Source organism: Sinocyclocheilus rhinocerous, unplaced genomic scaffold (assembly GCF_001515625.1).
Source record: "Sinocyclocheilus rhinocerous isolate Xijiao unplaced genomic scaffold, SAMN03320098_v1.1 scaffold869, whole genome shotgun sequence".
Taxonomy (NCBI): domain Eukaryota; kingdom Metazoa; phylum Chordata; class Actinopteri; order Cypriniformes; family Cyprinidae; genus Sinocyclocheilus; species Sinocyclocheilus rhinocerous.
Genome location: NW_015653483.1, coordinates 1,746,188 through 1,757,226, shown reverse-complemented (window position 1 = coordinate 1,757,226; position 11,039 = coordinate 1,746,188). Strand labels below are relative to the sequence as shown.

At 36.0% G+C, this 11,039-nt stretch overlaps 2 protein-coding genes across 2 annotated transcripts in view; both read left to right on the top strand.

Moving 5' to 3' along the window:
- LOC107716339 (choline O-acetyltransferase-like) overlaps positions 1 to 7,239 on the top strand; it is an 8,111-nt gene extending 872 nt beyond the window's left edge. The window contains exons 2-15 of the mRNA XM_016522740.1: positions 308 to 419; positions 826 to 1,017; positions 1,156 to 1,274; positions 2,335 to 2,388; positions 2,489 to 2,669; positions 2,834 to 3,011; positions 3,220 to 3,389; positions 3,474 to 3,574; positions 3,825 to 3,953; positions 5,457 to 5,579; positions 5,665 to 5,803; positions 5,943 to 6,005; positions 6,147 to 6,284; positions 6,441 to 7,239. Of these exons, the coding sequence (XP_016378226.1) occupies positions 372 to 419; positions 826 to 1,017; positions 1,156 to 1,274; positions 2,335 to 2,388; positions 2,489 to 2,669; positions 2,834 to 3,011; positions 3,220 to 3,389; positions 3,474 to 3,574; positions 3,825 to 3,953; positions 5,457 to 5,579; positions 5,665 to 5,803; positions 5,943 to 6,005; positions 6,147 to 6,284; positions 6,441 to 6,719 (1,914 nt within the window). The 5' untranslated portion in view covers positions 308 to 371 and the 3' untranslated portion in view covers positions 6,720 to 7,239. The remainder of the gene's footprint in view (positions 1 to 307; positions 420 to 825; positions 1,018 to 1,155; positions 1,275 to 2,334; positions 2,389 to 2,488; positions 2,670 to 2,833; positions 3,012 to 3,219; positions 3,390 to 3,473; positions 3,575 to 3,824; positions 3,954 to 5,456; positions 5,580 to 5,664; positions 5,804 to 5,942; positions 6,006 to 6,146; positions 6,285 to 6,440) is intronic.
- A 2,140-nt stretch (positions 7,240 to 9,379) lies between these two features.
- On the top strand, positions 9,380 to 9,867 carry LOC107716306 (UPF0728 protein C10orf53 homolog). The gene is made up of 3 exons (XM_016522679.1): positions 9,380 to 9,473; positions 9,597 to 9,716; positions 9,803 to 9,867. Exons 1-3 carry the CDS (start codon positions 9,380 to 9,382, stop codon positions 9,865 to 9,867), a joined length of 279 nt encoding a protein of 92 aa, XP_016378165.1.
- Positions 9,868 to 11,039: the final 1,172 nt, after the last annotated feature.

Sequence of the window (11,039 nt, the reverse complement as noted above, 5' to 3'; positions counted from 1 at the left end):
TATATATACAATATTCTTACGGCCTCCTTGTTAAATAAGGACTACATGGAACTAAAAAGCTATAATAGACTTTCTACTTAATTTAAATTCAAGAGGAAAAATCTAGAGTTCTTTAATAGTAGACTTCGAATTAATTTTGGATAATTACAGGTTGGTCATAGCCTTGTCTAACTGATGTGGCTGATGAAAAGAAAAATCCAGATAGCAAAGTCTTTTGAATTTTTATGCCTAATTATATTTATAAAATGAAATTGTTGAAAACTATTTGCAATGCAAGCTTTCTCTCATACCTTTATGTCTGTTCCAGAGGTTACTGGAAAAATTTTCAGTGGATTTTCATCTTTCTTGACTGAACCTCTTCAACTTTGAGGATGCCGGTTTTGAAAAGGGAACAAGCAAGAAACACGGGAGATCCAAGTGTAAGCAAAAGACTATTATATATTTTTATGTACATTTTTTAAATTATGTGGCTTAACTAAACAATATTACATTTCAAACATTATCTTCTAACAACGATTATAAACATTGTTAACAATTTTGAAAATACAGTGCTGCATTCAAAACATATATAATCTTGTTTTATGCCATTATAACAGAGGTGATCATGTTGTATCCAGCCAGGTCAAACACGGGGCAAAATTATTTAAAAATAATACTTGTCTGGGATCAAGACTCTATCAAGTCTGATTAGATAAGAGACTCATTAGATTAAGAACAAATATCATAAGATCAAGAAAACAAATGCTACTTAAATAGAAACTGTCCCTGATGTTGAAATGTAAGTTAATAAATCACAATAAAGCTCTGATCATGATCTCGATTTAGGGCCTCCCAAAGCTCCCAGTGCCACCCTTGCAACCAACACTGGACATGTACCTGAAGTGCACGAGTCACCTCATACCAGAGGAGCAGTTAAAAAAGACAAAGGTGATTGTACAGAAATTTGGAGCACCTGGCGGGATGGGAGAATTTCTTCAGAAAAAGTTACTGGAGAGAAGCGAACATACAGCCAACTGGGTAAGGACTGCATTAATTGCTAAGAAAAAAAGTGACTTTTCTGTAAGCAACATTGCGGTTAATGTGCAGGCACATTCTGTTAAATATTGTTTAAAAGTTATTTGCTCATACTCTGCCTCTTTTTAAACATTGTCCAAGGTGTATGACTACTGGCTTGAAGACATGTATTTGAGCAACAGATTAGCACTACCTGTCAATTCCAGTCCTGTGATGGTCTTTCCCAAGCAGAACTTCAGGAGTCAAAGTGACACCCTCAGGTACGGGACTCTGGGGATACAGCAGGGACAATTTTTACTCTTATAAACTGAGATGACAATGGCCCCTGCATGTCTTCATTGATATAAATTTGTTTAAATTGAAATGCAGAGGATATTAAGTTAAGGATACCGTATACGCATTAGGATTATGCAAAGCTGTCAGGTATGTTACTGCATGATTTCATCCACCAACTGTAGCTCCATATGGCAATGTAATTGAGAGGCATATTAATTAAAACTTGATTTCTCATTATAGAGAGTTTAATCTACAGATATTACATGTGTAGACAAAGTCCCCCTCCCATCATTAGTTGATGTTGATTTCAGTCCTAAAATGGAAACAATACATGCTATGATGGACATTTCTATTTAAGGCTTAACATAGAATAAGTTGTTTCTCATAAAAGATTTCAAAATGTTGTATTGAAGGATGTAATAATGTTAAGCATCAGTCTTGCATTAGCCTCTTTTTGTGAATATAAAATAAAACCAATGACTTTCTTAATAGACCTAATTTGATTAAGCGCTATTCTAAAAACGAATTAAAACAATGGAGTTGCATTGCTGACTGTGAATGTGCTTTCTTTGATGAAAATGAACGTTGCAAAATATTTCTGTTCTTAGAACTTTCTATTTGACATACTGTAGAATCCTGAAAAAAAAAACTGTATCACAGTTTCCACAAAAATATTAAGCAGCACAACTGTTTTCAACACTGATAATAATAATAAATGTTTCTTGAGTGCCAAATCAGCATATTAGAATGATTTGAAGGATCATGTGACACTGAAGACTGAAGTAATGGCTGCTGAAAATCCAGCTTTGCCATCACAGGAATAAATTACATCTTAAAATACACAAAAATAGAAAACTGATTTAATTGTAATAGTATTTCACAATATTACAGTTTTTACTATATTTCTGAATAAACACAGCCTTGGTAAGCATAAAAGACTTGTTTCAAAAACATAAAAAATAAAATAAATAAATCATTCTAATTTGAATGTTAGCGTATATATATATATATAAACGTATATGCATATTTTTTTTCCCTCTACAGATTTGCTGCCCATCTCATTTCTGGCGTATTAGAGTATAAATCTCTTATAGATGGGTAGGTTATACTCCTTGTTTTCAACAAATCAAACACTTAAAACTTTACTAATAATTAATTGGATAGTTTTCTAAACATGGATGTATGCTGCTTGTTGCAGACGTGCCCTCCCTGTAGACTATGCTAGTGGGCAGCTGGCTGGGACGCCCCTGTGTATGGATCAGTACAACAAGGTCTTCACCTCCTACCGTCTGCCAGGGCCAAAAACTGACACTTTAGTGGCTCAGAAGAGCACAATTATGCCCGAGCCCGAACATATAATAGTGGCTTGTAAGAATCAAGTAGGTATTACCTAGTAGTGAAACTAACAACTATATCTGTTGTTTTTATGTTGTTATGCTTGTTCCTTATATTTATGTTAAAATTTGTCTCAAAAAGTCATAAGCAAGCAGTAAAGACAAAGATTGATGCATTTTCTGCCATACCATGCTGTATGTGTTTGCAGTTTTTTGTTCTCGACGTGGTGATAAACTTTCGTCGGTTGAATGAAAAAGACCTTTACACTCAGCTGGAGCGAATCAGAAAGATGTCAGACATTGAAGAAGAGCGTCTGCCTCCGATCGGTCTGCTCACATCAGATGACAGAACACAGTGGGCCGAGGCTCGCAGCGTGCTGATCAAAGGTCAGACATCATTTATCCTCAACTACACAAGCTGTATCTGTTACTAGACCTGCAATTTGACATCAAAATATTAAGAAACTAAACAACTTGACTTTATTTGGAAAGGCAACTCTCACACAACTATAAATTCCCCTGATAAAACAAAAAGCTCTGCACAGGTTAATGGAATTCACACACATAAAATGTAATACCTCTCAATCGGGTGCAGATTCTACCAACAGGGACTCTCTAGACATGATTGAGCGCTGTCTGTGTCTGGTGTGTTTGGACGAGCCGTCTGGCACTGAACTGACTGATACCAACCGAGCTTTACTGATGCTCCACGGAGGGGGCACAGACAAAAATGGGGGCAACCGTTGGTATGACAAGCCCATGCAGGTAAAGAGAAAAAAAAAAACACAGATGGATTCAAATTGCATTGATCATATGACCAGGAAGATTAAACTACCGTAATGATTTCAGTTTGTAATAGGTGCAGATGGATCCTGTGGCGTTGTATGTGAACACTCACCTTTTGAGGGAACAGTGCTTGTGCAATGTACAGAATATCTACTGAGATACATGTAAGCCAAATTATTATTTCATTTACAGAATTACATTTTTAAGTAACTCTTGATTACCCAGAATGCACTGTTGGTATGGCAAATTCAAAGAATATATTAACTTCTGAAAGAATCTGTAATATCTTTCTGCACGCTTATTCTCACTAGTACAGCACAGTTGACGACTAGAGATATATACCCACAGCCTGAGAATAGCAACTAAGCTAGTGAAGACGCAATGTGATGGACTGTAAGATTGTTTCTCTCACAGGAGAGGAAGCCCTTCTAAGCTGGTGAGGGCAGCCAGCATGAGTGAGCTTCCTGCCCCCAGACGACTGCGCTGGAAATGCTCGCCAGATATCCAAACGTTTCTCACGGCCTCAGCAGACAAATTACAGAGGTATGTCAACATTCAGGTGATACAACAGGCTAGTAAGTTCTACACAGTCTAACAGATTCCATTCTGATAGCATGTCATTTATTACACTAAACTTTTCATATCCTATTAAAGGGGTCATATGATGTTGCTAAAAAGAACATTATTTTGTGTATTTGGTGTAATGAATTGTGTTTATGCGGTTTAAGTTTCAAAAAACACATTATTTGCCGATCCGGCGATCCACAGCACTAAGTTGATGTATTTCCTCCGCGACCAGCACAGATCAGCTCTAGGTATGACGAAGCGGATATCGTCCTCTTTTAGAAGACCGAACAAAGTAGTTTTGCTTTCACAACGAAACACAGCGTCACACATGGCGGCCTAGAGTGAGCGGCGGCGACCTAGAGTGAGCAGAGGCCGGGGGCTAGAGTGAGGAACGGCCGGAGGGCTAGAGTGAGCTGAGGCCGATGGGCTTGAGAATGGCGCGGCCGGTGGATTCGTAGTTTCAAAGTAGTTTCGCTTTCACAAAGAATCACACAGTGCCTTCACGACATGGCGGCGGCGGCAACAATACTACAGCGAGAATAAAAGTTACGCCTTCTTTCTTTGCGTGAACATTTGGGCGGCGTTATGCAAATCTTCCCACATCGTGACGTAGACATGTGGGGGCGTGTTAGAACGAGCCGTTTTAGGTAGGCGTGGCTGGCTCTTAACTTTTATAAAGAATATCTCTTTGGATTTGAGACGTTAGTCTTTGCAACTTTACAGATCTTCTTTATGCACCAAGAGCTTGTAACACTCCAAAGAGAAAGGAACATTTGAAATCGCATCATATGACCCCTTTAAAGCATACCTTAGAAGACATCAAAGTTAATTATTCAATTATTGATATAAATAAATAAAATTTGAACAAATAAATAGTGTAAAATACAAGAAATGTTTTAGTATATTTTGGTTTCTTACATGCACTACTGTTAAAAATGTTGAGGTCAGTAAGATTTTTATTTTGAAAGATATTAATACTTTTATTCAGGATGCATAAAATTGAGAAAAATTGACAGACAAGAATAAAAGTGATAGTGAAAGACATTTATAAATGTTATACAGAAGATTTCTATCTTAAATGCTGGAAATGAAAGAATCCCGAAATATTATGTTAAATATTAAGCACCACAACTGTTTTCATTGATAATAATGTTATTGAGAATCATTAAGAAATGTTTCTTGAGCATCAAATCAGTGTATTAGAATGATTTCTGAAGGATCATGCGACACTGAAGACTGGAGTAATGATGCTGAAAATTCAGATTTGCATCACAGGAATAAAATGCATTTTAAAATCTATTAGAATAGAAAACAGTTCTATTAAATTGTAATAATATTTCACAATATTACCATTTTTACTGTATTTTTGATTAAATAAACGCAGCCTCAGCGAGCATAAGAGACTTTCAAAAATATTTAGAAAAATAGTACTGACCCCAGACGTTTGAATGGTAGTATATTAACTGTTAATTCCCACAGGCTTGTGAAAAATCTGGACATGAATGTCAGCAAATTCACTGGTTATGGCAAAGAGTTCATCAAGAAACAGAAAATGAGCCCTGATGCTTATGTTCAAGTTGCCCTCCAGTTTACATTTTACAGGTCAGTCTTCTCTATAATTTAAGATGTATTAGTACTACAGAGAGAAGATTTATGTCTGACATTGTTTTTTTCCTTTTGCACTCAGATGTCATGGACGTCTAGTGCCCACCTATGAAAGTGCATCAATACGCCGCTTTCAAGAAGGACGAGTTGACAACATTCGCTCCTCCACACCTGAGGCCTTAGCATTTGTGAAAGCTATGGCAAATAGCTCCAAAATCACTGTATGTAGTTTAGTCTGTTTTCATTATACTCTATTCAAACTGCCCTGAATTATGCAATGTCAGCTCATCTGTAGTCAATGCTGTGCGTATTGTCAAAACAGGAGTAGCTTAGTAATGACCTCTGTCTTTATTCATTTAGGATGTTGAGAAAATGGAGTTGCTTTGGACTGCCATTAAAGCCCAAACCAATTATACAATTCTAGTAAGTGAAACAGACAACTGAATTTGAACTACAATTACACAATCTGACAGTTACAATCATTTTTGACTATGATTATCAAACTGTTATTGTCATACCGTCCACTCTTCAATAAAACATTGCTTTTCCACTCTTTGGAAACAGGCAATCACTGGGATGGCAATAGACAATCACTTGCTGGGGCTGCGAGAGATTGCCAAGGAGCTGAAACTAGAAAAGCCAGAGCTGTTTTCTGATACAACCTATGCCACCAGCATTCACTTCATTCTCTCTACAAGCCAGGTTCACTTTAAAACCTAATTGAAATCATGAGAGATAGACCTAAAATGGATTTGTGATTCATAGTGTGCATTCATCTTTATTTGAATATAATATGTAGAAAATTTTTTAGAACTAGATCACCAATATTTTTGTTAAAAAACGCTTGTCTTTGTATAGGTTCCTACCACTGAAGAGATGTTCTGCTGCTATGGTCCTGTTGTCCCTAATGGCTACGGAGCCTGCTACAATCCTCAGACGGACCACATCATCTTCTGCGTGTCAAGCTTCCGTGACAGTGCCGAGACCAGCTCAGATTTGTTTGTGAAGACTCTTGAGGGGTGCCTGAAGGAAATGCAAGATCTATGCATAAAATGCAACACTGAAGCTAAACCAGCTGACTCTACGAAAAGGATGGACGGAACTACCAAGGTAATGAAGAATGGAAGCAACTCATAGAAATAAGCTACATCATTTGAATCGTATGGAAGATGCAGAAACCAGTGTGACTGTACAAAGATGGACATTTTGGGAGAAAATAAGAGACTCAAAAACATAGCAAGGCCAATATACTGATTTAGTGAATACTTTTGATATGCAACAGAGTCAAAGTAGGCATTTCCCTTAAGTATTTCCTCTATATTGCCAAATTTTATTACCAACAGCAGTGATATAGATATTCTATGGAGCTGTAGTCGCTTGACAAAAGTACATCTATTTATTTATTTTACATTATTTGGCCTATGAGAGCATATACACATTAAACGGGAGTAGATGAAGCTCAGCAGATATACAGTAAATTATGCCTTCTTAATATGACCTGAACTAGCTGAGGTCTGTTTCCAAGAATCCTACCCAGCTTTTTAGTCTGCCTAAGAGTATATTATAGTTGTCACTGTCAAAGGCAGCATTAAAAGGATAGTTCACCCAAAAATAAAAACTCAGTAATCATTTACTTACCATCATGTCATTCCAAACCTGTATGCCTCACTTTCATCTGTGGAACACAAAAGAAGATATTTTGAAGAATGTTTCAACAGGTTTTTTCAACAACAATGAAAAAATATTATGAGGGCCGCCTTGATGCTTGGAAATAGGAAATTGTCCAAGTAGTTGTCCAAGTTTATGAAAAAATGACATTCTCAAATATGCTGCCTTTGAAATACTGTATATCCAATTGCTTAGTATGCATATGAAAATTATAATATGATAACCTATAGCTATTTACAATCTATACCAGTTTTTTATGGTCATGTCAGAGTTGCCAGTTATAATAATGCCATAAGTTATTATGGTTATAGATGCCTGTCAAAATACAGTACTCTGAATGACAACCCTGTGGAACTGGACCAGAAGCTGCTATTTAACTTTGTCTTTGAAAAAGTCTCATCTTTTGCATTTTAAAGTTTATTTAATGTATTTTTAATGTATCTATCTATCAATCTATATATATATCTATATATATATATATATATATATATATAGCAAAGTCTATTTTAGGTCTGCAGTATACAAACAAAATGTCATTATAATTTATACTCTATGGTATTATAGCTTTAAAGTGTGCTGTGTTTTATGTGTTTTATAAATTTAATTCTCACATATTCTGAAATGCACAGTCTGAGGTCCTAAAAACAAGCCAGTGTGCATAAATGTTTAAAGAATATGAGCCATTGCAAATGCTGAAAGAACATGGTTATGAGTTTCCATTCTGTGGGTTGTCTTGATTTCCAATGCAATAATAGTAACAGGAATTTTCAATTTATAATGCAATAGCAGATTATGAACTAAGAAGCCAAGATGAATAGTTTAATTATAGTTGCAAAATGAATAAGCTTTTTTTTTTTTTTAAGTATAATCATTGTTGTGTATGTGAAAATATGCTTATATTAAGTCTGAAAATGACACTGACACGTGTTGCACACCAGGTCTATACAGTATATCTAAACAAAAAGAACAATACTTGATGTCTGCCTAATGTACACAGTGAGAATATGTTTTATACTGTGAATATGCATTGAACACTGTTTTTTAAATGTGTGTAACTTGTATATCCTACGTGTTGATCCAGTCGTGACAGTAATTGTGAAGTAGATAAAAAAACTAAAACAGTGACGCCTTGAGAAATGAATTTTAGCACTTTATAACTAGATCAAATATGTACTGTAGTAAAATAACTTAGCTGAAATAGACTAATAAACCACTCAATCATGTTACGTATAACAGAGTATATATAAAAAGAGAGAGAATACTACAAATATAGAGAAATTATAGCCTTTGCCCAAGTATTAGTATATGTTTGTTGTTTATCATGACATCATATTAAGCATGAATACGAACTGGCAAAACAGAAAATACATGTGAAAATGAGGATGTAACAGAATGTATTTTGTTAAACTGTGGTGGAGTGCTTAAACTGTGATGTTATTTAACTCTGGGATATTTATTTTTTCAAAAAGAGTTTTCATAAGATAAATGGTTTATTTATCACTGTATCCTAATTATGCCATAAAAAGTACTAATCAAAACCAATGATGTGTGCTCTGAGTATTTACCACCAACTATGAAATATGTGTATTCTGGTTCAGGATTTTTTTTCGTCATCCGCTGTACGCCAATCTCTTGTGAATGTGCGTACGACAGTTAGCGGAAGCTAGAGATTAAGATTTATAAAATTGTAAATATGGATATTTTTCTTACACAAACGCATCGCGTCGCTTCAGAAGGCCTTTATTAACCCCCCGGAGCCATGTGGACTTCTTTTATAATGGATGGGTGCAATTTTTTGGACTTCAAATTTTGGGCTACCATCCACTCCCATTATAAAGCATGGATTAGCCTCGACATTATTTAATATAACTACGATTGTATTTGTCTGAAAGAAGAATGTCATATACACCTAGGATGGCTTGAGGGTGAGTAAATCATGGGGTAATTTTAATTTTTGGGTGAACTATCCCTTTTACTGTCTTGACTATTATGTGTCTCCTGCTTCCTGGGATCTGTTTGCATGTTTTAGGTTACTATGGTCACTGGTTACTATGGAGAGATGTATACTCACAAAAGCAGTTTTGATAACAGCTATAGCCTTAAGGTGGCTTACAGATAGATTCATAATTATGTCTACTAATTCAGTAGTAACGGTAAAGTATGGTCCATATGAGTCTTGTGGTATTGTCGAGCACAGAACATTTCGCCTGGACGGTTTACAAGGTAATCCTTAAAAATGAGTCATTAAGTTTCAGTCATTTTGTTACATTTTTACCCAGTTACCCGTTCGTAGTAACAATGCATGTAGCACTATTTTAATTTGGTGAAAATAACCCTCACTTCTAGCGGTCCTAAAAGATGACGGCCACCAGTGTGTCATTGAGAAAACAGTTGACTGGAATACAGTAGAGCTCATTGTGAATGGAGAGTGCGTCTACACGTGCAACATTACTGACCTTGATTTCGGTAATTTGCGTCAGCATTTGGAAACCTCTGCTTTCTGGATGATGTGATGCTCATGAAGTCCCTGTCAAACTTCTCTTTGCTCATAGGGGGTGATGGACGACTTGATCCGCGGTGCAAGGAGGCCATTGACGCGGTGAGGGACGCGTACTGAACGCCATGTCTATGGCCGTGTTCGCAATGGAACACTAGCATAATGCGTACTGAATACTACGCAGAATAACGCCTACTGTAGTTTTTTTGAAAGAAATGGCTATGAGTGGAACAACAGCAGGCCTATACTAAATATGAAGTGAAAGTGAACCAGGTGGAGTTATTCCATTATAAATGGTAAACAAACGTAGTTCGCTACACAGCCACACCTGTCTTAATGTCTTAAAATGTGTCAGTCTGAACAGATTATGTTCGGTATTACTTCCAGTTTATTCATCACACTGGAAACGTAGAATCAAATAGAGTGCACTGCATTGTGGCATAGTAGTCCAGTAAATAAGTGTGCCATTATACACTGCTCATTTCAGCAAATACAGTACGTCAGGAAATTAGCATATTGCACAGAATACATAGGCTTACTACATAATGAAGCACTTGTAAGAGTTGTAAGGTACAGATAGTATACTATTCTAAACATAGACAAGGTCTTAATATCCAGTGAGCATACTAACTAGACAGCATCAATGTTCACTAATGTTGTCTTGCTGTATAGGAAGGCAGCACACTGTCTGTGGAGAGCTCTTATGTGCACAGGTATATGAAAAATGATATAACCAAGCAAACATCCATTGTTTGTCAGTGACACAGTTTATTGCATTATTGCTGAGAAGCATCTATCATTTATCACAATCTATCACAGTGAATTGAATTTATGATCATTTTCCCCATGAGCAATGCATATACTACAACCGAATCTAATATTTTTTTTACCCTTTTTAAACATTTACATTAAATTTTAATTCACTATAGCAAGTGCCTACAGCAAACATTTAAGTAAAATTCAGTTAGCTGGATTATAGTTGCTAGTTATAGTTGATTAGTCCAGCTTGAGTGACAATAAAGATTTATCTATGTATAAGCAGCCATAGAATGATCATTAAAGATGACAATGTACAAGTTTTAGTGTTGCTAAATTCTCTTACAGAAGCAGATACACAGAAAGATATTGCATCAGATACTTGTGCTTAATCAGATTGGTGGTTTAAGTAATTGTTTTGTAACTTCCTTTTATTTCTTTCCCAGAGTGTATAGCATTTCAAAGTTGTCACAGACATGTTGACGTTATAAATGTCATGAGTCCTGAACGCCACAAGAACCCTAAAGTCTAAAAAG

Excerpts from the sequence above, each read along its gene's own strand:
- LOC107716306 (XM_016522679.1), top strand. The coding sequence starts at position 9,380 with ATGTCTACTAATTCAGTAGTAACGGTAAAGTATGGTCCATATGAGTCT. Across the intron at positions 9,474-9,596 it reads TCGCCTGGACGGTTTACAAG|CGGTCCTAAAAGATGACGGC; the intron begins GTAATCCTTAAA and ends CCTCACTTCTAG. Across the intron at positions 9,717-9,802 it reads CATTACTGACCTTGATTTCG|GGGGTGATGGACGACTTGAT; the intron begins GTAATTTGCGTC and ends CTTTGCTCATAG.